This window comes from Augochlora pura, chromosome 5 (genome assembly GCF_028453695.1).
Source record: "Augochlora pura isolate Apur16 chromosome 5, APUR_v2.2.1, whole genome shotgun sequence".
NCBI lineage: Eukaryota > Metazoa > Arthropoda > Insecta > Hymenoptera > Halictidae > Augochlora > Augochlora pura.
Window position 1 is genome coordinate 13,034,414 of NC_135776.1, and position 24,521 is coordinate 13,058,934.

At 37.4% G+C, this 24,521-nt stretch overlaps 4 protein-coding genes and 1 long non-coding RNA gene across 11 annotated transcripts in view; 2 read left to right on the forward strand and 3 right to left on the reverse strand.

Moving 5' to 3' along the window:
* Axo (axotactin) overlaps positions 1-14,449 on the forward strand; it is an 18,954-nt gene extending 4,505 nt beyond the window's left edge. Inside the window, exons 4-31 of one of the 6 annotated variants that reach the window (XR_013494134.1) lie at positions 227-555; positions 956-1,113; positions 1,551-1,654; positions 1,740-2,092; positions 2,187-2,355; positions 2,416-2,531; positions 2,617-2,723; positions 2,797-3,142; positions 3,275-3,552; positions 3,695-3,935; positions 4,040-4,270; positions 4,347-4,754; positions 5,068-5,268; positions 5,362-5,761; positions 5,842-6,089; positions 6,168-6,443; positions 6,545-6,744; positions 6,805-7,102; positions 7,621-7,774; positions 7,885-8,050; positions 8,249-8,405; positions 8,585-8,763; positions 9,048-9,477; positions 9,665-9,744; positions 10,675-10,863; positions 11,622-11,719; positions 12,380-12,434; positions 12,801-12,870. Coding sequence is in view for 5 of the 6 variants with exons in the window: in XM_078181707.1 (XP_078037833.1) it covers positions 237-555; positions 956-1,113; positions 1,551-1,654; positions 1,740-2,092; positions 2,187-2,355; positions 2,416-2,531; positions 2,617-2,723; positions 2,797-3,142; positions 3,275-3,552; positions 3,695-3,935; positions 4,040-4,270; positions 4,347-4,754; positions 5,068-5,268; positions 5,362-5,761; positions 5,842-6,089; positions 6,168-6,443; positions 6,545-6,744; positions 6,805-7,102; positions 7,621-7,774; positions 7,885-8,050; positions 8,249-8,405; positions 8,585-8,763; positions 9,048-9,477; positions 9,665-9,744; positions 10,675-10,863; positions 12,380-12,434; positions 12,801-12,949 (6,012 nt within the window). In the remaining variant the exon portion in view is untranslated. Of the gene's footprint in view, positions 1-226; positions 556-955; positions 1,114-1,550; positions 1,655-1,739; positions 2,093-2,186; positions 2,356-2,415; positions 2,532-2,616; positions 2,724-2,796; positions 3,143-3,274; positions 3,553-3,694; positions 3,936-4,039; positions 4,271-4,346; positions 4,755-5,067; positions 5,269-5,361; positions 5,762-5,841; positions 6,090-6,167; positions 6,444-6,544; positions 6,745-6,804; positions 7,103-7,620; positions 7,775-7,884; positions 8,051-8,248; positions 8,406-8,526; positions 8,764-9,047; positions 9,478-9,664; positions 9,745-10,674; positions 10,864-11,621; positions 11,720-12,379; positions 12,435-12,800 lie in introns of those variants that run through there. The other 5 variants (XM_078181707.1, XM_078181710.1, XM_078181708.1 and 2 more) reach the window with 5 other exon arrangements.
* LOC144470499 (uncharacterized) overlaps positions 1-15,054 on the reverse strand; it is a 95,056-nt gene extending 80,002 nt beyond the window's left edge. Inside the window, exons 1-2 of the long non-coding RNA XR_013494136.1 lie at positions 14,560-15,054; positions 14,291-14,397 (exon numbers count right to left, since the gene is read on the reverse strand). This is a non-coding gene — a long non-coding RNA (uncharacterized LOC144470499). The remainder of the gene's footprint in view (positions 1-14,290; positions 14,398-14,559) is intronic.
* Positions 15,055-15,197: 143 nt separating this feature from the next.
* Positions 15,198-18,939, reverse strand: Sotv (exostosin glycosyltransferase sotv). 2 transcript variants are annotated; one of them, XM_078181713.1, is made up of 10 exons: positions 18,168-18,939; positions 17,815-18,021; positions 17,527-17,710; positions 17,160-17,299; positions 16,848-17,075; positions 16,599-16,777; positions 16,347-16,513; positions 15,945-16,088; positions 15,564-15,692; positions 15,198-15,496 (listed from the first exon to the last, which is right to left on the reverse strand). In XM_078181713.1, the coding sequence occupies exons 1-10, from the start codon at positions 18,692-18,694 to the stop codon at positions 15,275-15,277; spliced, it is 2,127 nt and encodes a 708-aa protein (XP_078037839.1). In that variant the 5' UTR covers positions 18,695-18,939; the 3' UTR covers positions 15,198-15,274. The 2 variants fall into 2 exon arrangements, 1 of the variants encoding a protein (XP_078037839.1); XR_013494135.1 differs by lacking the exon at positions 15,198-15,496 and adding an exon at positions 15,769-15,884 and having other exon boundaries at positions 15,563-15,692.
* Positions 18,940-19,181: 242 nt separating this feature from the next.
* Nprl3 (GATOR complex protein Nprl3) lies at positions 19,182-22,663 on the forward strand. Its single transcript, XM_078180423.1, has 7 exons — positions 19,182-19,560; positions 19,693-19,964; positions 20,032-20,127; positions 20,210-20,428; positions 20,506-20,839; positions 20,908-21,084; positions 21,145-22,663. Exons 1-7 carry the CDS (start codon positions 19,399-19,401, stop codon positions 21,517-21,519), a joined length of 1,635 nt encoding a protein of 544 aa, XP_078036549.1. The 5' UTR covers positions 19,182-19,398; the 3' UTR covers positions 21,520-22,663.
* Efr (ER GDP-fucose transporter) lies at positions 22,431-24,197 on the reverse strand. The gene is made up of 5 exons (XM_078180426.1): positions 23,863-24,197; positions 23,532-23,748; positions 23,137-23,451; positions 22,913-23,064; positions 22,431-22,836 (listed from the first exon to the last, which is right to left on the reverse strand). Exons 1-5 carry the CDS (start codon positions 23,937-23,939, stop codon positions 22,593-22,595), a joined length of 1,005 nt encoding a protein of 334 aa, XP_078036552.1. The 5' UTR covers positions 23,940-24,197; the 3' UTR covers positions 22,431-22,592.
* Between the last annotated feature and the right edge of the window lie 324 nt (positions 24,198-24,521).

Below are 24,521 nucleotides of genomic sequence, written 5' to 3' on the forward strand. Positions count from 1 at the left end.
GGGCATTGCATTTTACCAAGTGTCTTCCTCTATATATTGTCTTTGAGGATGATTTTGTTGAACGGAAGATCGTTTGGGAGTTTGACAACGTTCGAAGACAACGTTCAAAGCAGTTTGATCTTCAAAAGAGGCGCTGTAAAATTTTCACGACCACTTTAGCAAACACTTCATAACGTCACAAGGATCGAGTCATACTTTTAGCATAAAGATGTTGCTGTGTTTTCAGCAAAACGATAATGGCGAACAACGTGAAACGGACCCTCGGGGTCTTCGTCTGGGCGATCGCGTTCGCAACGGTCTTAGCGGACCTGACAGACTCGTCGGAAAGCGACCAGTCCGACGAATTGGACGGGTTCACCACGACCAAAAGAACGCTCCCAGACAAATGTCTCGTGAAAATGGAACAAGGCCCCTGCAAGCAGTACGTATACAAGTGGTCGTTCAACAAGACTGAAGGGAAATGCAGGATGTTCCCTTACGGCGGCTGTCTGGGAAACGAGAACCGCTTCAACTCCGAGATCGAATGCCTTCATTATTGCGTGGGTGGTCCTGAACGTAAGCGTTTCACTCTATCCTTTTAATAACCGTTAACCGAGCAACTGTTTGCACGTGATGATTCTGGTAACGATAGTAAATCGCAAATGTCGGACTGTTGAACTTTCTCTTAATTGGTATCGTTGTGGAAGACGGACAATGCAATTGGAGACCTTGGTGCAGAGACCGGAGTTTTCGATAAAAATGTGCACAGTGGTTTTGCACAAAGTCCAACCAACTTCCAGATTTCAAGCTGCTTAATTTTGCAGATCGGTTTTCGATTGTATCGTCTGTACTCCGTCCAGCTTGCTGAATCCACTTGTTCCTTAATTTAGCGTTCCTAGCATCTCGGTGTTGCGATTACGAATTAAAATTTGCCAACAGTTCAATGAACAGAGAATCATGCCCGAGGTGCTTTCAGATACCCTACCGCCATATTTGATTACAAAGGGCAGCGTTTTTGTGACAAGCACCGTGACTACCAGCACACTGCCTTCTACCACCGCTGTTACTCCGCGTCCGACGTTTGCACCACCCGCGCCAACGAAACCACCTGTACCGAAGTACAAAAGGGGAAAGGTAATCTCAGCGTATTTGCATGTAAAACGGACTTTTTACAATCACACGAGCCCGGAGGAAGCGAACGGTTCCGAAGATTAGATTCCGGGTCGTTGTCCCTTCGCATACTCTACGTAACGATCGACGTCCAAATAAATTACAGGAACTTTCGAACAATTACCGTGTCCCTGTTTCCCAAGATACTTTGGTTAGAAATATAATTATTATAATAATAACAGATCATTTACGAAATCTAGTAACGACCGTCAGGAAGCAGGATCTAAATGATAAAATTCATGGTAGGTCGGATAGAAACAATTTTGTTCCTCGCGTTTCGTTCGAAAAGATTGAATTTGGGTATTATTTTTAACTAAAAGTAATTAGTCGAACTCGCCCCTCGTTCGTCAACGTTTCTCATTAATGATTCCAAAAAACGAATCGACGAACTCCGTTCGCAGGAGCTGACTTTCATGGAGTCGGGGTACGAGAAGACGTTCATGTTCGCGCAAAGTAACACGTTCATCCAACTAGACGGACCTGGCATCAAGCCGTTCCAATTACGGTGAGCTCGACACCTCCACAGCCGGCAGAGTTTACCGTGTCAACAGCCCTCTCGTTTGTCGAGCCATTTTCATCTCGATTTCCAGGCTGTGCCGTGAGATATCGTTCAAGTTCCGCACGAAACTACCCCACGGCCTTCTAGTCTACCACAGTGTCAAAGATCGACCAGAGAGCCTGGATCCGTACGCCTTGTACGTGATCGTGGAGAAGGGTCAGCTGAAGGTTGTCCACGTGTTCGGCAAGAAGTCGACCAGCCTGACGGTGGGCGAAGGGCTGAATAGGGACGAATGGCACAGCGTTCTCGTCAGGATCGACGTGCACGGGGCGAAATTGATAGCCAGAGTGGACGACAAACAGGAGGAAACGACGCTCAAGGTTCTAGAGCATGTGGTCAATTACGGTGTGTCGGACGAACTGGCTTCCGTCGTCCTCATTGGAGGTAAGGCGAAGACTGTGAACTCTGTGTTAGCGGAATATTGGCGTCGCACGATCTTCCTTCGTTTGATTTGATCGCTCTTGCTTGTCCACGCCAGGATTGAGTTCCGAGGAGCGTCTGCATGGTGTCAAATACATAATAGAGTCTTTCGTGGGCTGCATAAGGGACATGGTGCTCAGTTCCGGTAAATCGGCAAGCGATCTGTTGCCGATTCAGCCTCTAATCGCAACGAAACACGAAAACGTGCAAGAGGGTTGCATAGACATGTGAGTTTTAATTATCATGTTGCTGGACGTTCGAGAACATAATTGCGTGGGGAATTTCAGGTGCAGGACGCGAGAGAATCTCTGTTTCATCTCCACTCAGTGCGTGAATCACTATAACAGTTTGACTTGCGACTGCTTTGGGACCAAGTACGAGGGAGTAAATTGCGACGTGTATAGTATGTAATTTTTTTTCCATCGTTCAGGACAAGCGAAATTTTGCGAGAAAACTATTTTAGCTGCTGATTAATTGAATCTTTGCAGCCGCGACGATTTTGACGTTAAGGGGATCCTCTTACGTATCGTTTCGGGTATACGATTGGAAGGACAGAGTCCATTCGTCCGTGAACAGAATTAGTATGGCGTTCAAGGTACGCGTAAAATGTTTCTTGGAAGATGGATTATCGCGATCTCTTAACATTCGCGATCTTTTATTTCGTGCAGACAAAGTGGGACGATTCGGCTTTGTTCTACGCATCCGGCGAGATCGATGGGACTCCTCACTATGTGGCAGCCTCCATCATGAACGGATCCGTGCACGTCGAATTAGACTTTGGACACAATTCGAAGATTTCTACGGTGCTCGGCGATTATATCACCGCGAACCACTGGAACAATTTAACGATATTCCACAATGGATCCTTGGTTTTCGTCAGCTTGGACGACGAGATCAAAGTGCTCGAAGTCCCTGGAGAAAATTATAACATGATCATTGACCCGGAAATCTACATTGGCGGTGGTCCGGAATTGCACAAAAAGAATGGTCTGCTTTCGTACAATAATTTTGCAGGTACGTAAAATACTCAAGATCCTATCAAACATGTTAAGAAGGCAGATGTGTCCGTTTCTGCTCCACCTAGATCTTTGCGGAACTAGTTTCACTTCCGTCGTAGAGAAAAGAAATATTTTCAATTGTGCCTAGGCTCGCTGAAGTACGTGTTCTTCAACGACAAGTCCATCATTTACGAATTGAAAAAATCGAACCCGATGGTACACTACATTGGCGTCCTAGAACCAGAGTACTACGAAGCCGACGTCGATGTAATTCCAATAACGTATCCGTTCGCCGGCAGCCACATTTGGTGGCCGATAGCGCGAACCGATTCTCTGAAATTGAATTTCGATTTCAAAAGTTCGAAACCGATAGCAGTGGTGGCGTCTGGAAACGTAAAGAGCAACGGCGATCATGGCTATTGGGAGGTAAGATCTTTTTCATAATAGAAAAGTGTGAATATTTGTCAACGATCGATACGCTCTATGCGTTTCTGTTCTATGATTCGAATTTTTGTGAAACGGCTTGTAAAAATATTAGAGTTATAGTTTAAACGTTTTGTGCACCCAGCTCCGTTTAGTTAACGACGAGATACGTTTTCACCTTATCCCCGTGACCACTGAGAACATAACGGTCACAGCTGCAGTGAAGTTTCCACCGTATAACACATCTTGGCACGCGGTTGAGCTAAATTATACCAGAGGGGAACTTAGTATTGTCGTAGACTACAGGAACAAACAGAGTAAATTATTCGCCATGACCTTCGAACTCGGCGACAAAGTGATCATTGGAAGTGGAAAGGGCAACGCAGGTAACTGGACTGCTTTATAATTAATCGACGAAAAATAAAAGATCTCTTATATCCACAAAAATCCACTGACCAATGTGCAATAACTGCATGGATTTCTAAACCAGGTTTGGTCGGCTGCATGAGAGAAATTCGAGTAAACGACGAAAGGATCGAACCGCGACACGTGGTAAACACCGAAAGAGTGATAGGAGAAGTAGCCTTGGACAATTGCCAGTTCGTTGACCCTTGCACCAGACCGAACACCTGTGAACACGGCGGCAAGTGTTCGGTAAAAGAGAACAAGATCAATTGCGACTGCACCGGCACCGGTTACTTGGGTAAAAATTGCCATTTCGGTAAGCAGAAATTCAAGAGTTCACGATTACTCGGTACAACGTTCGGTGATAAAGATGAACGTCCGATTAATTTTAGCGGAATTCAGAAAAACGTGCGAAGAATTGGCTCTGTTAGGCTACTCCCAAGACGACGTCTACACGATCGACATCGACGGGAACGGCAGATTTCCACCGGCCGTGGTTAAATGCGAGTTCCAGTCTCTCGAAGACTCGACGAAGACTATCGTAGAACATAATCTGCCTTCCCAGATGGACGTCCGGTCCATCGCGGAGTCAGATTTCTCTCTGAATATCAAGTACAGACAGTTTACCGCGGAGATGCTGCAGGAATTGATCTCCCACTCGCTTTACTGCAGCCAGTACATTAGGTACGATTGCTCTAAGGCGCCACTGGAGTTGCATAGTGCAACGTGGTTCTTGAGCTCTAGCGGAACCACCGTAGACTACATTGGTAACGTAAAAAGGGGATCCTGTCCTTGCGGAAGTGAGTATAGCAACATAGTTACATGACATTCAACCGTTTACGGGCAAGGATTTTTTTAACGTAGTAGAAATTTCGCTCGAACAACTAAATTACGGGTCAAATAAATGCGGTGTTGCATGAAGAGTAAAAACGTTAGAAAGTCATAATTGGTCTGAACAGATAGAGGAGGGTTTATCTGATATAATGACTTTTTTTTTTAACGCGGGGGAAATCTGCATGTCAGACGCCCCCGTAATTCGGGGGAGCCACGGGAACTCTCTAAGAACACTACCGCGGCTGATATAATGACTTGCTAAATGTTTGATTGGTACAGTGAACAGGACCTGCGTCGACCAAAATTTGAGCTGCAACTGCGACATTTTCGACGGAAACGTGAAATGGCTCTCCGACGAGGGCTATTACGGAACTCCAGACTCCTTGGGCATCACGGGTATGGTCTTCCTGCAGCAAAGAGACCTAGCGGAGGATGCTCAAGGTCGAATTACTCTGGGCCCTTTGGAATGCGTCGAAACGAGTGAGTAAACCGAGAAAAGATCACTTTCTGCTAGGACCAACAAAAATTATTCGCAAAAAGAACTCTTACGAAAAGTGATATCTCCTATTGTAGACACTCAAAAGTATGTGGTCACTTTCACAACTTCGCAATCGTACATCGAAGTGCCAGGCTGGCGGAAAGGAGACATAGCCTTCAGCTTCCGAACTACCGGCGAGAAAGCAATTTTGCTTTATCAGCCACCCATCAGAAGCAATTATCCGTCCTTCATGGTAACCCTGACCTCGGAGAACCGTTTGACTTTCACCTTCACTCTGAACACTGGAAGGATCAGAGAGATGGAGGTGAAAAGCCAACGAAAACTGAACAACGGCGAGTGGCAGAAGATCTGGATCGATTACAACGATTACCACGTCAGATTCATGATCAACACTAAACACCAAATGGTGAATCTTACTTCTGAAGAGGAGTTTGGGCCCTTCGAAGGTTCCATGTTCATCGGGGGCGCTACCGCGTGAGTGTTTCTCCCAAGTTGACGCTTCGATTACATTCTCTAATTGACGGAAGGTAAACACGAAACTTATCGAACTGCAGGGAACACTTGAGGACTTCGTCAATCCGGCAGGGTTTGATCGGCTGTTTCCGCGGGCTTGTCGTGAACGGTGAGATCCTGGACATCCACAGCTACATGTCCGTCCACCTCTCCGAGATTATAAAAGACTGCAAACCGTCCTGTCAGCCGAACAAGTGTCAGAACGGCGCCTTGTGCGTCGAACTCTGGAGCAACTTCGAATGCGTCTGCGAGAACAAGTGGGCTCACCTTGGCACCTACTGCGAGAGGAGTAAGCTCCAGCAATTAACAGTCTCACTGCCTCCAAACCACTTTACCATCGTAAATAATCTTGCTCATTAATAACCAGATATAAACGAGAAGGCTCTCACTTTTACGTCGCAAGAAGCATTCCTGAATAAGAACTACTTCGGCACGGACGACGAAAACGAGGAGTCGTTGCTGCTGAAGAGCATACTCCAGGAAAATGTGCTGATCAATTTGCGAACCTACGATAATTATTCGCTGATTATCTACGCCAATGATCACTTGAACAACTTCGTTCATTTGTACATTGCGAACGAGTCGATCGTGTACTTGTTCAATTCCGGCAACGAGATCAAGAATATTACCGTCGAACATCCGCGTAAGTTCCTTTCGAATCGAAACACCCTCGTTGCGACATGTCACCTTCGGTTACAATTTCGGTACTTAAGAGTCGAAGATTCTTACGGGAACCCATTTCAGGTGCGAACACGGGTATCTCGGTGCAGATCGCCATAATCCGCGACGAAAAGTCAACGACACTGCACGTGAACGAATACAATAAAACCATAAACGCGACGGCGGTGCTCCTGGACAGTTACTCGAACAAGCCGTGGGTAAACCCTGAGAAAGAGGTTCTGGCACCTCAAAGGCCTCCCGCGCCGCCCACTAATTACTTCCAGGTGAGATTTTCAGCGGCCTACTCGAATCAAATGAATGCAATGATCAACGATCTTACATAGGTGAATCTGGGAGGCTTCGATTCGAACGATTTGCTGATAGTCAGCAAAGAAGAGACGCAGATCAAAGGCTACGTGGGCTGTCTTCGCGGACTAATGATCGGGGAGTACCTGGTCAATCTTCCTAAACTGGCCAACGAAGCGAACCACGAAGGCAGCAAGGGTGTTTTACCCGACTGTCAAATGAAGTGCGACGCTGTGCCTTGCAAGAATCTCGGCATTTGCACTGAGAATTTTGGCAAGCAGGAGTCCTTGTGCAATTGCGAACTGACTTCTTATATCGGGGATAACTGTGTCGAAGGTAATCATTATTTCACTTCCAAATACTTTTATTCTGATAAAAACGAATAAAATCAGTTCGCTCAATTTTTGAGTCCGAATACTTTACTGTGCGTTCATTTTGGCAAAATCTTTAACCCTTTCGCTACGGGCGGGTTCTCCGCCGCGGTACTTCTGCTGAACGGAGCGCCGCGACATCACTGCACGCCACGCAACGCCGATCGTCAGCGAGAATGCCGCGGCGGAGAACCCATGCTGCTGAGACTGATTGCCGAGGTACATCGATTGCTAAGCAGTTTGTTTATTCAGTTGTTAGCAGTAAATGATGCAAAAAACATTATCAGTGTATGCCCAGAGTCAGAAACTTGCGTAAAACGGTTGGACGCAATAGATCATTGGCATCTGGCGGAGAGCCACTAAAGTGGCCCGTAGTACCTCAGTGACATCTTGCGCAGAGCCACTATAGTGGCCCGTAGTAGCGAAAGGGTTAAATGCTTGAGAATGGCGATCGCCAGTTATAAAGAAGAAAGCGTTTTCCAGAAAAGGGAGCAGACTTTAGGGGTCAAAGTGTTCTTCAGCGCGAATTCGATCTAGTTGGACCAGTGAATCAGGTGAAGGTTCAACTGGCATTCTCCACAAACGAACATCATCCCACGCACAACACTACGTTGCTACTACTGCAAACTGAGAACAAGTAAGTCGTCAACGATCCTTTCGTTTCAGCGCCTCAGTCGCTTCGACATTTGTTTCTCCCAAGTCACTCCTCGATGATGTTGAATGTTTGTCGAAAACTTTTCTATCCAGAAGAAGCTACTACTTGCTAGTAGCTCTGACGCCCGAGGGTCACCTGTTATTCGAGGAGAACACGGAAGGCGTTGCTTGCGGCGTTAAACGAGAGAACACAAACTTTTTAAATGGCGCGCGGCACAGCGTCTATTATGTTCGTGACAACAACACTACCACGCTTTGGGTACGTTTATCAACCGACCGATTCTTTGAATAACTATAAAGAGAGTGTAGCCATTTCATCAACTGTAAAACATAGGGTGCTTTCGTAATTAATTCGATTCGATTGCACAAAAGTAATGAAAAAAATAATCGATTATTGCCCAACTCTGGTACCAGGTTCAATGACAAACTGTTGATAGATCGATGATCGTATCCACAGGTCGACAGAGAGAAGGTGGAACTGGTGCCGGAGTCGGTGCTAAAGTTAGGCGACGGCGAGGACGAGAGTCTCGGGGTGACAGAGATCCAATTAGGCGGATTGAACACCACCGATTCCCGGTTCCGCGAGTTCAAAGGATACACCGGCTGTCTGAGCAGTGAGTGGTGACCGATATCAATTCCGATTTTTCAACCGGATAGTCGAGTTGTCCCTGAACGATCATCCGGAACGACGTGCGATGTCGCTGTTCTAACGGAATACTGTCTTTCTTATGTTAGACAAAACGATCGTCAGCCACTATGCGAATTCGAAATGACGGATACCCTCTTCTTGTAGACGTCGTGGTATCGATCAACGGAGGTCCTGGCATGAAGCCACTCGAGGAATATATGCTATTTACGAAACAGGGAAGTGAAACTGTCAGGGCGACGATACCGGCCGGCGTACGGAGCGCGCAGTGCGCTGTCTTCGATGCGCAACCCCGTGGCCAGGACCCGCCCAGAAACGATAGCGTGGTAAGCTAATCTCACCGATCACTGGATTTTATGCATTTAGCAAAAAAAAAATCCATACACCGAATGCAAGATAGCGAAAGCATTTGAAGAACTTAAACTTCACGTACTTTTAACTTAGGAAATCTTCGTTTTCTTTCAATTGCGAAGCTCGATGAAAAAACATTTGTAGAAAATCAGGAAAAGGGTTTGAGAGAGGAAGTTTTCAGCTGTAAAATCAGCCTAGACAGATCACCGTGCGATTTTTTATCGCCAAGTTGTGACAGTTTGAATATCGAATGTTGCAGGGTCACGACCGAGCTTGGGTGGAGGACCCACCTAAGAAAATACAGTACAAGTCCCAATATTCCGATGCGACCCAGGAGGAGCAAGGTGCCGGTACTTACATCTTCATAGTGCTTTGCTGCGTGTTCGTGACCGCGGTTGTCGGTTGCATTTACGAGGTCTGGCGAAGCGCGAGAAAAGACCGAAGACGCAGACGGGCGTCGGTGGTCTCCGCCACGTCGACGGTGCCAGCTTCTAGCTCCCAAAGATGGCAATCGCCGCAATATACGGACACCATAGGGGCTGGGGTGAAAACGGTAGGCTTTAAGACTGTCACCGAGGACGAGAAAAGACCGAACGGTACTCATATCAAGCCACCGAGCAAAGAGTACAAACCGCTGCCCAACGCGGAGTCTAAAGACTTAATTAACGATAAAAGGGTTCATATTAAAGGTAGGTTCTACCTTTCTTCTTACTGAAATTATAAAGCATCAAATCAATTTATTCATTCGAACAGTTATTAATAAAAGAATTGTCAAATATCTAAATAAATTGAATCTTATCATCTTCACAAGTCAGCACGTGCACGCGTTAAAATGTTTAAGTAATATTTGATGCAAATATCGCTTCTAATTTACAGCAGATGAAGAATCGGAGAAGAAGGAGCTCCTAGGGGTAAATACAGGCACCATCACTAAACCTCCGAAACCAAATCCATTCGTAAAGATTTTTTGTTTTTTTTATAAAATTTACATATTAAGTTCTAAGCAGCTTTCAGAGAGGGCGATAATTCTTTATTGATTCTCGTTATACATTTCTTTAATACGAACCAATGCATGTAACCGTTGAAATAACAATATTCCCTAATTAATCAAATACGTCCACTTTGCAGGCTAGCTGTGAAATGCTTCGAAACCAGTTTTCTATACTTGAAGTAACGTAATAACAATGAAATATCGTTTAATGCTAGTAATATTAGTAAGAATATCTAGTAGAATCTTTATGTTTCAATTCTTTCACTTGAAAATTCTTGCACTTTTAAAAATATTGTAGGGATTATTTTAAAAGTAAATCCCACGAGACTCCGTGATAATAAGAATACAACAACTAAGGCACCTTCCTTTAACAATAACAAGAACAACAGTTTATTATTAATAGTCCACGATTTACACTCTTTTGTCGCTTGTTTCTACGCTCTTTTGTTGCCCTTGCCCAAATTATCCTACTACTCTCTCTCTCTCTCTCTATCTCTCTCTCTCTCTCTTGCATTCATACTCTTTCGCTCTGCCTCACTCGCCATCTCGTTCTTACTCATTCTCTCTCTTTCTTTATTTCGCTCTCACTCACTTACACTCTATATTTCGGCCACACATGACTTCGAGGAACCAATCGATCGATTCGGGCCACTCGAAGTCGTCAAAAACACAATGTCGTCACGTATCCCATTAATTACCATTTTCCGATGCACAACCAGCCTACCTTTCATACCTGGGAAAAAACCCTACAATATTAATCAACTTGTAGTAGAATGCTATCTGTTTGAAGAGTTTTTTTAAATAGATATATTTTAATGCATTAAGCTGATTGTTGCAGCAATTGTGTACGGAATACAGAATTCGTGTTCGAATGCACTAAATGGTTCGTTTGTAGTCGATGGAAGACCTGCAAGAGGAGCCGGAACTAGAGGAACGCGAGGAAGAGGAAGAGGTTGAAGAGGATGAAGAGGAGGACGAAGAAGAAGAAGACGACACGAAACGAAGAAACGAACGCGTGGAGGAGACAAACAGGTGTGAACTACCAAAAGTGGAGATCACAGACGAGAAAGATATCGTGAAGTCGGTAAGAAAAACTTCGAGAAGTTACTCCTTGAATAGATAGGTAATGGAATACCTTCTGGACCCGAAGATCCCCTGAAATATTAATGCAGTTAACTTAATCGACAAGATCCGTCAACGTAATGTAACTAATGTGACAAGCCCGTTTATCTGGACGCGAACTCCGGGATTTTGAACGAAAAATTACAAGTAATGGGGGTGATTGTCAGGCTCCTACTATATGTATAAACAAAGAAATGGAATTCTACTGTTTTTAAATAATGTCATAGTTTCGGGTCGAAATAAACACGAGCTCTATCCTACTAGTTAATCGATTGTCAGAACAACATGGTGGATCTCGGTTCCAGAAGAGACCCTCTTCCATGAACTCAACCTGAAAAACGCGATCGAAAGAAGGACACGAATTCAAGGACTGACTTTTTTTTACTGGTAGAGATAAATGTTGTCAAGACTGTCGTGCGCAACACCGTTATTATTCATTCTTCCTCTCATTGTCACTCATCATTTTGTTTTAACTTTACCCTCGCCGGCTTTGTATGTGTATTTTTATGTTTTTTTTTTCCTTTTTTATCAAATAAATATGCAATATTGATTATGTTATAAACACGACGAATAAAAACATCCTTGATGAAAACGCTCCCACCAGATTCATTTGCTTACACCATCGATAGAAAGCGAGAAAATAAGAGACGAGGCTAGGCGACGAGAAACTTTGTAAGCTCGAAGGGACGTAATTAAACGGAGACAATATGATACTTTCAGCCGGATAATACCTCTAGGATAAGTATCGAGGAGATCGTTGAGTCGTTAGACACCAAACCCGAACACAGTGACACAAATACGGAGAACCCAGTCTAGAGGTATCGCTATCATAGTCGGGTCAAAGTCAATGGTCGCTCAAAAACCCATCTTTCGATGCAGCTAATAATAAAAAACATAATCGTCTAACTCGGAGGATAAGCGAGTAAACGATGTCTTTGGGTCGCCAGTTGATTTTAGTTCGACTATATTTCAGAGCTTGCTTCATTCGTTTTCCCTCTTTTCCTCGTGAAAAGTGCAATTCGCATTTGCACATTGCAATAACAACAAATTACATAAATACGGTCAATGAATTTAGTAACAATAGCTTCCTAAACAAATAATGCATTCCATGACTTGTTATTTCGCCTTACAAGAATGTGAAACATGTTGCAAAAAGCTTGATGAACGATAAAGTTTCATTGACAAATCTGGAAAGATCAGTTTCTATTTTACTAACTATCGTTGCATGAATTTGCCAAGTCGAAACAAAAAGAAACGTCCAATCTGTACTAATTGTTACAGAATTACTTCGCAATTTAATACGGCTCGAATCAATCAATATTGCATTAGGCCAAAAACGAATGCATCCTGTTGCATGTAGCACGAGAAAATTTTTGTTCTAGGGAGCAAATTAATTATAGTTTTGGCATCCAACCAGCTTTCATACATTAGAATATTGTACTCAATTTCTTTTAAACAGAATTTCTCGCCTTATTTAGGTGAACATGTGCAATGCTATCAAACGATCGCCAACAATCGAAAATCCGTCTACAGGTGAGTACAATATATTGAAATTCGCAAAGAATTGTAGAATAGGCCTCTATCGTAAACTCAGCATCAGGATTTTCACGCTTTAGTCAACAAAATGTAATTATTAGACTGCAAAACTTTGCATAAAATAAAAATGATCTCCATCGATTGCAACAAACACGAGTCAAATAGAAATGTCTCTTTTTCTTTAATAACTTCAGTGAGTTGAAAATAAGTCCTTAAATCCTTTTAATATTCTTTTTGTCTTGAATTTCGCCTGAATTTTTATCATTTTCATCATAATTTCATCATAATTTCATAACTTCATCATTCTTATTATAAATAACCTCGGTAGGCAGCTCTGATTTTCAAGAACACGTAACTTTGTAGACACTGCGAAGCCTTTGTTTTACAAACTGCCACCTATCTATCTGTCGGACGACAGAAGAACGTTCGGAAGTCCGCTGAACTATCTAGGGGCCCCGAATTATCACCCGAGAAGCAGAAATTCCATAGAATCGATAATCTCCCTGGACTGATCACCATTCCGCCGAGAAACGATCGATCGTTTACCTTGGTGTCACGTTATTATCCAATCAAAGTGACAACGCCGAAACCGGAGTAATGAACGGAATTCATTGTTATTAAAAATACGACAACGAGATGTGTGTATGTTACTTACGAAGTAATAATTTCATTAGTAAATAGTAATGAGGATTGTCGTTCAATATTGTATGAAACGATGTAATTGAACTGTGTTATCACACTTTGTGTATTTACAGTCGCTCATAAAAGTGTTTGGACGAATTGGACGAAGCTTAGAGCTTTTGTCGTAGACAATTTTACAATTTGATCATTTTTAAAATAGGTATAGTCAAGAATATAGTGAAGAGACGTTTATATCTTAAAGCAGGCCTCGAAGAGAATTAAACTACATGGAGAATGACGATCGAGAGAACTACGCCCCCTGACTGCTGTCGCGCATTTCACCCCCTGGTGTTCGTTTAACACGCGCGCGCGTGACAGGAGCCAGGAGACGTAGGGATATTTAAAATATAAAATAGTTCATTCGACATGTTGATTATTGAAATACATATTACGAAAATGTTTCTCAAAAGAAATACAAATGCATTCCTTTTTTCAAGAAGTTTTAATAGGTTGAAAATAATATAAATTCTATTAATACTTCCATAGTTCTCAGTTTACTGCGTATGCATTGTATTCTCAAGAGTGTAAATAATGCAAATGAAAAATTGAATACTTTTTTAACGCAGGTTAGGCAAAAGATCGGATCGATATTGTGTCCAAACTTGTTGACGAGAATACGATTAGATTAAAACACGTCCGCGAATAATATATTTTGGAAATGAAAGTTTTTTATATGAATAGTCAAAATACTTCCATGAACGACTGTGCCTTGCTAAAGATTATGTACTTGTATAATAAAGTTAACAGTATTGTCAAGCGTACGTCGCTTCTAATCACCGTGCATTTGATGCAACTGTTTCAATGGATGCTTGTGTTGCTAAGTGAATGATTTTAATAAATGTGTTAAACAACGAAACCTTTCCACAAAAATATAGAAATGATTTTTTTTGGGCGAAATATTTTATTATAGCTCGAGCATAAGCGAAACGAGGTTCCGTAACTTATTTGAAGAATAATTGGTTCGAAAGTTATTTAGTAATTGTCAATCAAACGAATTTCTTACGCTTGATATAATTAATTAACAAAATTAAAGAATTATACATTATGTTCCATGTATGAATAGAATTCAACGAATAATTCGCAAAGCTATTTTATTGATAATTAACCCCGTAAAAGGACGTAAAAGAATTTGTTTACTTGAGAAATATGAAAAATATTAATAAGAAACTCACCCATTTAGTTGTAAATCTACGTCATTCTGGCAAATATGTGCAGGAGGAAAATGTATTGATGAACTGCCAAACTCCTGAAGCCATTTCCCTAACTTTCTTGTGGACCCCTAAAAAATATGAGGGTATTTGTAATAACAGTAGTTTATTTCAAGGCACATAATACTGTTCGTTGGAATTCGAAACATACAAACTATTTAAATTCTCGTAACATAATAAAAAAACAAATTCGAAACTATGAAATTCACAACCGTAAATTTAACTTTCCTGACCTTACTTAATCGGCTACGTTGGAACACAGCAGTTATGTTCCCCATATTCTCCGTAGATTATTCTAATTCGAGGTACTATGTCATGACAATATATAATCAGTACATTTAGTCGTTCAGGTTTTCGATCATTTGGTCATTTGGTTACTTTGCCCATCGGTCATTTGGCTATTCGGTTGTTTTACCAATCGGTTATTTATTAAATTTATTATTTAAATTTGTCAACTAAGGACTTGCATCGTTCCACGGAACACACATAACGCAAAAAAAAGACATTTTCTTTTCATAATGGATTTTTGACATTTCAAGATCATGATTTCATTCTTGATACAATTGTATATTTTTGTTCTATTCTTATACAACATGTAAAAAACGAATTCAAATTGGCGCCAAGTATGTATTGTGGCGATAAATTATAACGGTAAAAAATTAATTTCAAAAATTAAAAATTTTCAAATTTCCATTGTCCAATAAATTTCAGCTTTTACACAGGTTATTTTTTCATCTTTAATGATATAATTCTAAGGGGTGTCTCGAAAAAAATTCGATGGTCGAAAAATAAAGTCCACCCTAATGACTAGTCTATTCTATACCTTGGCTGTGCTAATGGGGAACTTTATAACATTCACTTTACAATAATAAAAAGTACTTTTCAGTATATTAATTTAATAATACCAACATTTTCTTATAAAATAACAATATGAAAGTAACAAAATATCTACAAACTTCCAATATCATTAAATCGTTTGAGCTTTTCAGGAAATACATCTTTAAATAATACTGGATCTGCACGAAATTCAGCTGATTCTAATGGCATCGATCCATATATTGAAGAAAATCTATTAATACATTGAGTGCGTTCTACCATGTGTGTTAAGTCTGCTGAAAGCATTTCAGTATTCGTACATTCTGGACATCGAAATTTTTTCTTCGGTGTTACCTACAATAGAAGAAATAAATACAACATGTCAAAACAATGCATTTTTATGAAGTTGTATTATAAATACTTTTATTGGTGGTTTTCCTGTGATATTTGCTACTAAAAAGTTCATAGCTATATCTTCGCAATTCATATGTTCATCAACCCATTCCTTTATATCACCTGGCATAGCAGTTGTGTACATGTAACTCCAATACTAAAATATTAATAGTATATTAATATAATTATGAATACATATCATAACGACAAAATTAAAATGATTATGCTTTTACTTCGCTAAGATATTTATATTCGGGTATATCAGCAAATCAAAGGGAATTTACAGCAAAATGGGATTTTTCAAATTTGAATTATTATGTCACGGTTAGATGGACTGCAATTTAGGAATCTGAAATAAAAATTGATTGGATACTACATTTCATAAATAGAAAAAACGCATGCGCATTACTTTATGATGAAATGCAGCTCCGGTTAAAACCATAGAAATACTATTAGTCCACTCGCTTTCATATTTCCAACAATTGGTGCTATTATCCCACATATGAATCCGAGATGGGAACCCAACAATTCGATCTGGAAATTCTCTCCAAACCTATAATTATTTCTAATATTATCTACAAATTTTATTTAAATATTATAGAAGACGAAGTACATAAAAAAGAACACCTAAATATTTCCATTACTTCCAAGTATATCAGAAATATGTCTTAATGCAAATTCCTTGAAAATAGTTTGACATTGGCTTACACAATTACAACGTATATCTGAATATGATACGTTGTATTAACAGCGATGATATGTAGGTGTTCCTTTAGATGGCTTAGCCTATATGTATCTGCAATGAAAAAACCTCATAAGCAAATTCTACTTCATCTGCTGTCAACATTATAATATCGTCATCTAGCGATAGAATGGCTTCAGTTTCAATTTCATTGTATGGATAAAATCTGTTAGATAATTTATTTTCCTTTGTTTGTATAACTTTTAATGGTTTGCTCAATTTTGGCCATTTGGATGCTGCAATATATACATATATCATTTTATGTATTATTTTGCTACTTATATGTTTAATATGATAGTATTATTGATAAACAATAATTACAATGTGGTGGATCTTTGTGCTGATTATTCCATATTACTAGAACTTTAGATAAACTTGGAACTTTAACAAGTTTATTAATCAAAACAAATAGTAATTCCAATCTTTCATAAGTCAAAATTATAGCGGTAAATCCTCGAGTTTTTGGTGCAGTAACTGGTAGAGATAGTGGCGACGTAATGTCCTACATAAATAGCAAGAATATAATTATTTTGATAAAGCCATATGTTACTAATTAATATGTTTATACTTTCTTTATGAGGAGGTACGTTCCAAAATATATAGTCTCTAGCTAAATACGGAAATACACGGTCTGCAAGTATTTCTAATGTTGTTTCTGTTATCTTCTCTATTGATTTAAAATATTTTTGATAAAGCCATGCTCCTTGCTCTTGAAGTTCTATAATTCGTTGTGGTGATACTTTTTTCAAAACCGACATTATTGACAATATATCTGCTTCTGATACAAATATAGCAGCTCTACATGAAAAAACGATTACGTATTTTGTATAACGCTGTAGAATATCTTTATATAGCAGCTAATATAAGATAGTTAGCATTTACCTGCTCCAATCAATTACATCATAAAATGGCATTATAAGAGAATCAGCTATAACTACGGGTATACTTCCTGCTGCCATACATTCTAGAAGTGTACTCTGTCCCAGCCTTGCTCCACGAATAACTAGACAAAATGTTGCAGTCTAAAATGAAAATCTTTGATATAGTTATTAGAAGAAAACTTTTTCATTATATTAAAATTTGTTAAAACACGTTATGATTCACGTAAATTTAGAGAAGATTAATCCTTCCTCTTCAATTTAAAAAAAAAAAAGAAACATGGCATTTACAGCATTTTAAATCAACCCTTGGTGGTGACATACTTAAATCATTTAGGTGGCATAAATAAAGTTTAAAGCATTTAACATACTTGAAGAACATTTGGATATTTATACCAATCTTCCCCAGCACATCTCACTGTTGCATTAACAGAATTATAATGTAAACATGGTCCTAATATCAAAATATCTTTTGGTGACATAGCTTTTATTTCTAATAAATCTTGTTCAAAAGCAGAATTAATATTAATTTGGGATGAAATAACTAACCAGATCCTAAAAATAACATAGATAATTAAAACCATCAATTATAACACTCTAATTTAAGTCTACATTACTTTTAAAATTTCAATTATATAATTATATATAGAATTTGCTACCTTGTATTATTAAAAGTAGGTTTCAGATTGTTTGTAAAGGAACTATACACTGGCAAACTAATGTCAAAACCAGGTCTGTATGTTAAAGATGACATTCCTGCACCTGCAATCATGGCCTTTCCGATAGGTACATCAATGATTGTATTATAATCTGGCACATTCCCAGGAATCATATTAAATATAAGATGATTTTCACCATTATTCCAGCTGAAATTTTGAAAATATTATACAATTACTATTTATTATTACATTGCAGTAAATAATACGAAATATTAATCATATATTTATACATATATGTACATATAATAATGAAACTTATTAATGATCTATATATTTATAATAATAATACTTACAATGGTAATGCCTTCAAGGCTTTTGAAACTTCATGTAACTTTAATCTGTTCTGATTTAATGTATCAATTGAAGGAATAAATATACATGCTTCATATGGATTTGGTGTATAATATTTGCTTGAAATAATAGTACTTAAAATCTGGTAAAATTCTTTTGTCATCTGACTGGTTATAGGTCTTTCTAAAGCATCCACATATACTTTTGGTGGATATACATATATTAACAGTTTATTTCCTTGACTACCACATCGATAAACATTGAAACAACCAAAATATGTACAAGAAAGATTTGTAGCATCTCCCATCAAAGAATCTACATCTAGCATTTGTGTATGAAAGAAATTTAAATCGTTGATGCTTATAGCATTATGGACAGAATGTTTTTGTGTAGTTCCAAACTTTAAAATATGATATGTTGTAATTAGAATTATAAATAATGTAAATATTAACAAACATATCATAAATACGTTTTGATTTTGGTATGAAAATTTATTTATTTTACGTGTTGTTCTTATTGGAAATGTCATGTTGAGTTCACTTTGCTTCTATGTTATAATTTACGTACACTCATGTCATATTTTACTTCATAACATAGGAATATTAAAATTGGTAATAAATTATGATCACTCGACTTCATTAGTTTGCCACTATACACGTAAAAATAAAAGTATATTTTTAGTAAAGTGACGGAACACGAAAAAGTCTTTCAATCTCCCAAGCTCTTCCAACATAGTATTCATCAGCAACCATTACCAAACCTATACAATATTTCTTTGATTGATTCATGCTCCACAGCTAAGCACTGCAATTACATATGTGGCACCTCTTTCGGAGAAACAATGAAACTCCTTTCGATGTTCGTACAGAGCCAATTAGTCCAGTGGGAAGTTCAAACTTTACCAACTTTGACTGTTGGTAATTTGGTGAACAGGTTAAGAATATTGCCACTGCATCAATTGGCGCTGCATAACATTAAAAGAAACTTCACTATTTCTTCACAAGAGGCTCCAGCATCAATTGTGTGTACTTCTGACAACACTTTGTATATATTTGCAATTTAGGTGTTGTTCATTTTGCAATACGAAAAGAAATTTCATTTATACTAGATATATTAAATTTACTTATCAATATTTTATTGTTAATTAAATTCAGGCATAGCATTCATATTTTGGTAAATTACGTTTAATGAGTACAGTGAATTGTAACATAACTTTTATATCGATAAGGAATTATGGAAATAAATCCATTAAGTACCATTCTTGTGAAAAGTGACAGCAAAGGTGATAGACTCTTGTTTCGTTATCCTCATATTGCCAAACACATACGAGATTCTAATCAGCGTACAAAAAGAAAAAACCCTTATTCCTTAACTATAGCAGAAGATTCATTACAGGTCAGCTTCACAAAATATTCCAATAGTGTAATGTTTATTCGGTGTTCAATAAATATTAAAGAATACAAAATATAAATTTATGTGGCTATGTATACCCTAAACATATGCAGTAATCTCTACATTTTTTAATAGTCTTTACCCTTCTCAACCTCCAATGTAAGCAATGGGAATTTAACTGGAGTAACCGACGAAGTCTTATCAACGTTATTTGCTGTTAAACTAGAATTGTGTGAGCAGAAATTTGAATTAAAAGTAAACGATGTTCGTTTTGTTGGACACCCAACTCTTGTCCCATCTCGTGGATTAAAAGAAGTAAATTCTTCTATGCTATTTAATATAGTATTTGCCCTTCCTGCACAAGCAAGTCACTCTATAGTAAAATGTTATTACGATTTAAGTAAAAGGTTTGTAACATCTTATGATTATTGAAACAATTGAAACATAGGAATTCTCATATCCAACTCATTTTAGATTAGGTATAGCATTGAGGCATGAAGAAAAAAGATGTGGATTTTTAACAGGAGAAATCAAAATGATGGTTTCTACTCATGATGAAGTTGCTACTAGGTATATCAAATATTATTGATCTTAACTAAGAAGAAAGAAATTTAAAAAGAGAATATTAAAAATTTCTTGTACCCATGTTTAGATCGGAAGGTGAAAGTGATTGTGATGAATCACCATATGAATTAATATTACAAAGAAGCTTACTTGCACGTGATTTAAAATCTGTGTTCAATAGTCTCAGTACTTCTGGAATTATTAACATTATGATCAATAAATGGATTCAAGTCCGTTTCTGCCTACCACAAAAAGTTCATCAATCCCATAAGAAAGGATTTGTTATTAATCCAGAAATAATAGATAGGCTAGTATTAAATTAAATTCCAATTTTTAGAAATTAAAATGACTTGTTACCTATTATCACATACAATTCTATTACAGATGTTTAAATAGTTTAAGACCATATCATGGTTTATTATTACTTATTGAACCATCAAACTTGTTGGATACACTTCCTATAGATTCATCTCCAGCTCTTAAATGTCTTATTCAAATGTACAGTCCATTAAAAAGTTTACAAACTTTAGCTGCTGATTCTGATCTAACACTTACTCAAGTTTTTCAACTAACTGGTCATCTAGTTTACTGGGCCAAAGCTACTATTATTTATCCCCTTTGCGAAAGCAACGTATATGTTATATCACCAGATGCTATTATCACAAATCAATTATTAGAGGCATTTTCTGAAGAATTTCCAGGGCTATGTCTTTTACAAGTTAGTATGAGAAAACTTATTATTACATATAAAAACATAAAATTAAATTTAATTATCGCTTTATGTAGGTTGTTAGCGATTTTTCATTGCCAACGTCGATAAGTCAAAAATTGAATCCTTTGAATCAATCGCAGCAACAAACGCAATTAGTAAAAATAATAATATGGTTATTAAAAAATCATTTGCTTTTACAATTGCACACATATGTGCAGTACATGCCAACTGTGCATGGTCGAATACCTCTGGTAAGTGTAAAAGATGATATATTTATAGAACATTATTAATTAAAGATTTATTTTCTGAAGGATTTAAAGGATGAAACTAATCATAACGTAAAAGAAATCACCGAAAATAGCAGTACAAGAAATTTGAATGATGCTTCAAAAGGAACTTCAACTGATATGAAAGAAGAATTATTATTAAATCTTCATAAAGCGAATGGTATATATAATTATCAATCAGAAGATTATGATATTCCTTCTGATGACAGAAAATTACTTGACAAACTCTGTCGTCTTGGATATTTTAATGGAGGGCACCACTTGGAAGAAATTATGTACTTAGAAAATATACGTAGGTCTCAAATATTACAGATTTTAGATAAGTTTCGAGATGTATTAATTACTTGTGAATGTGAAGACCCTGCTATAGCTCTATTCTTTAGTCAATTTAGTTCTTAGCATTTTAATGTTCTTAGCATTATACTTTCAAATCAGCTATTGCTTACGTTTGGTGAATATTAATTAAAAAACATTGTAAAAATATTCGAAGATTGCATTACAGTGATGTACAGAAACAACGATATTGTAATAAGTGTGGGATAAAATGAAGAAAAACTAAATAGATATTTGTACATATTAGAAGTTTGCCGGATCTCGGTAATTTCTGAAAAATGGACGAAACGCGAAGACGCGGATCGGAATGGGACGGGAACCCAATAATTTCCATCTAATCTCGATCTCGAAAATAATTTTGATTCCAGTCCCAACCCGATTTAGCACACCCCTAGTATTTATATACATTAAGAATATTATTGTGAGATCAGCATTCGTTAAGGCATTTCTATGAAATATGTGATAAGAGACAGTAAATGATCTCAACTCTATTCGTTTGTACGGACATTGCATACAATGCTTTTTTTAAATTTTTATTAAGATCTTTTGGTCTATTCATTAATATACAAAATATTATTTGTCGATACATTTTATCTCAAAATGATTAGACTTGTTACATTTAATATGTAATAAGTAGTCAATATTCTTTAATTGCCCAGAAATTAGTTTTGATTGTTCACTATTCCTTTTTGAGAAATATTTAAAATATTTTTGCAAGATACCTAAAGACTTTAATGAGAGGATACCTAAAGACTTTAATAATAATTAACCGCCTTGACTAGATAATATATACGTAATGTCACTAGAATCTTGATAACGCTCTTTGTTAAAAGAACAAGTAGCACAAGAAGAGGTATAGTAGCAACGACATGCCTAGTTACTAGGATAAAGACCTAAAAACATTGAGGTAAAAGAAACTTGGAAAGAAGAAAATGATATCAATATATTGGAATATATTGGATTGAAATTTAAATTAATATTACAGATGGTACCTTTTATTAATTCAATAGCTAAATCAATAATAAAAGACATAAACTACATCCATGAAGAATTTACAAGAATAGATGACACAAAATTCATTTTTATTAGAATATTTAATTTAGAATAAAATATAATTACTTCATTAGTGATATTATTTATTATTGGACTTTCTTTTTTTCTTTAAGTTTCAAACTTCCTGTAATCTTTGGTACTAATTCTGTGAATATCACTGTTCCCACAAAAACTAGGATTGTACCAACCCAGTGGTAAATTGTAAAAGGATTTCGAAAATATAGTATGGAAAAAAGTAATGACACAAATTTTCTTAATGTTATTACCAACGTCACTGTAAGAGATGAGCATTCTGCTGTTAATACGTAAACAGAACTAATGCATACATATCTAAATTGGTTGTTAAGGATAATTATTATTAGATTATTACTAGATAAATAGTAGTTGAATATTTATAAAAGGATACTGCGTAAGAACGTTTCCTATAAGATACAAAATTAATTTTGGCACATACATATCTATCATCGATACTTTTAATGGCTCTGAATTAATTGCATAGGTAAAATGATCCCATATATTAGGTGCCAATGTTAAAAAGAATGGCAAGGGCAATAAATGCTAAAAAGTTAATAAATATTAGACATTGTTTACATATTTAGCAAAGGAATATTAATATAAATGTTAACATACCGTATAATATAATGCCTCCCTTGGATTTTTTCCATACTTTCTATGTAACTCTTCTTGAAGGATACCCATTCTAGCAGAAACCAGTAATGCAACTGACATTAATGATATTCCTAATGACCACCAAAAGAAATCTTCCCATGGAGTTGTAGGTATATGTTCTAGATTTTTAGCCCGTAGCGATTTAATATCTTGGCCACTAATAAGTGTACAGATTGCAATACCAAGAGTAATCATAATCACTGATAAATATTTGCTAAATGCATAGCTCTTCTTCAAAACAATAACACACATAATCATATTTGCTATCAGAGAACCCTAGAAAATTTGAAATATTAATTACATTTCAAGGTCTTATACATATCAAGGACTTATAACTTTGAGGGTTCTTTACTTACAGCTCTGAATATCATGTGCAATGGCATAGGAATGTTAAAGTCGAATGCATAATTATTACAAACATTTGCAACAAAGAACATAACTACCATTAGAAGGTAGTCCCTTATACCTATTCTGGGTTTTACATTTCCACATTTTGAAGTGAATATAAAACCTTCTATTGATATAAAAAGAAATTGCGAAAATGTAATCAGGTTTCCACCACCAGGATCATCTCTAAAATAAGAAAATATGATTTGTTTATCGTTAATGGTATGCAAGTTCTATTTGAATGTAACCCTCTCATGTCATTTACAAGGAATTGTAGTTTTCTAAATAAAATATACTTACTTAACAAAAAGTTCCAAAAATACGACATTGCTACAACAGCCGAGAAAAACACAGAATACTGCAATAGTTGCACGCATAATTAACAAAGTACGGTATCAAAACATTAACCTAAACGATCAAGCGGTAGCGGCTTTGCTACTTTTAATCAACACTATCGGACATACGTTGGATAACTAGTCAGCAATTTCTCAAGAACTGACAATGCATGGTAATATAAATGTATCACATAAATGTCACATGACTTCTTCTAGTGGCAGATAATACAGATGTGAAATAAAGGTTACTGTCTATCTACTGTGTTTTCTTACGTAAAACTAAGAAAACGCCACTGCAATCATGCACTACCACAATTTAAACATATATACATATATACAGTAGGTCTCCAAGGTTTTAAGATGCTCCGGTTGCAACGCGTTCTGTTAGCGAAAATATGAGTAAAGATTGCTTTGCTCTGATTGGCTGATGATTCAATTCTAAGACTGTATTCACTGCAGATTGGATTCACAGTAAAATGTTGGGGATAGAAACACTTTCTTAGAGAGAAAGAAAACCGTATGGGAGTTGAGGTATCACTGTAATACCATCTTATGTAAGATAAGAATTATGTGACTCTTATCTCAAGTGTACGATGACGATATGAATTTTAAGTAATTAATTCA

Coding starts and splice junctions, on each gene's coding strand:
- Nprl3 (XM_078180423.1), top strand. CDS start 19,399: ATGGAAATAAATCCATTAAGTACCATTCTTGTGAAAAGTGACAGCAAA. Junction 19,561..19,692: donor TAGCAGAAGATTCATTACAG/GTCAGCTTCACA, acceptor ATTTTTTAATAG/TCTTTACCCTTCTCAACCTC. Junction 20,429..20,505: donor AATCCAGAAATAATAGATAG/GCTAGTATTAAA, acceptor ATTCTATTACAG/ATGTTTAAATAGTTTAAGAC.
- Efr (XM_078180426.1), bottom strand. CDS start 23,939: ATGCGTGCAACTATTGCAGTATTCTGTGTTTTTCTCGGCTGTTGTAGC. Junction 23,749..23,862: donor TTTTTGGAACTTTTTGTTAA/GTAAGTATATTT, acceptor TTCTTATTTTAG/AGATGATCCTGGTGGTGGAA. Junction 22,837..22,912: donor ATAGGAAACGTTCTTACGCA/GTATCCTTTTAT, acceptor CAACCAATTTAG/ATATGTATGCATTAGTTCTG.
- Sotv (XM_078181713.1), bottom strand. CDS start 18,694: ATGACATTTCCAATAAGAACAACACGTAAAATAAATAAATTTTCATAC. Junction 17,300..17,526: donor AATATCCAAATGTTCTTCAA/GTATGTTAAATG, acceptor TTTTCATTTTAG/ACTGCAACATTTTGTCTAGT. Junction 16,514..16,598: donor GCACAAAGATCCACCACATT/GTAATTATTGTT, acceptor TATATATTGCAG/CATCCAAATGGCCAAAATTG.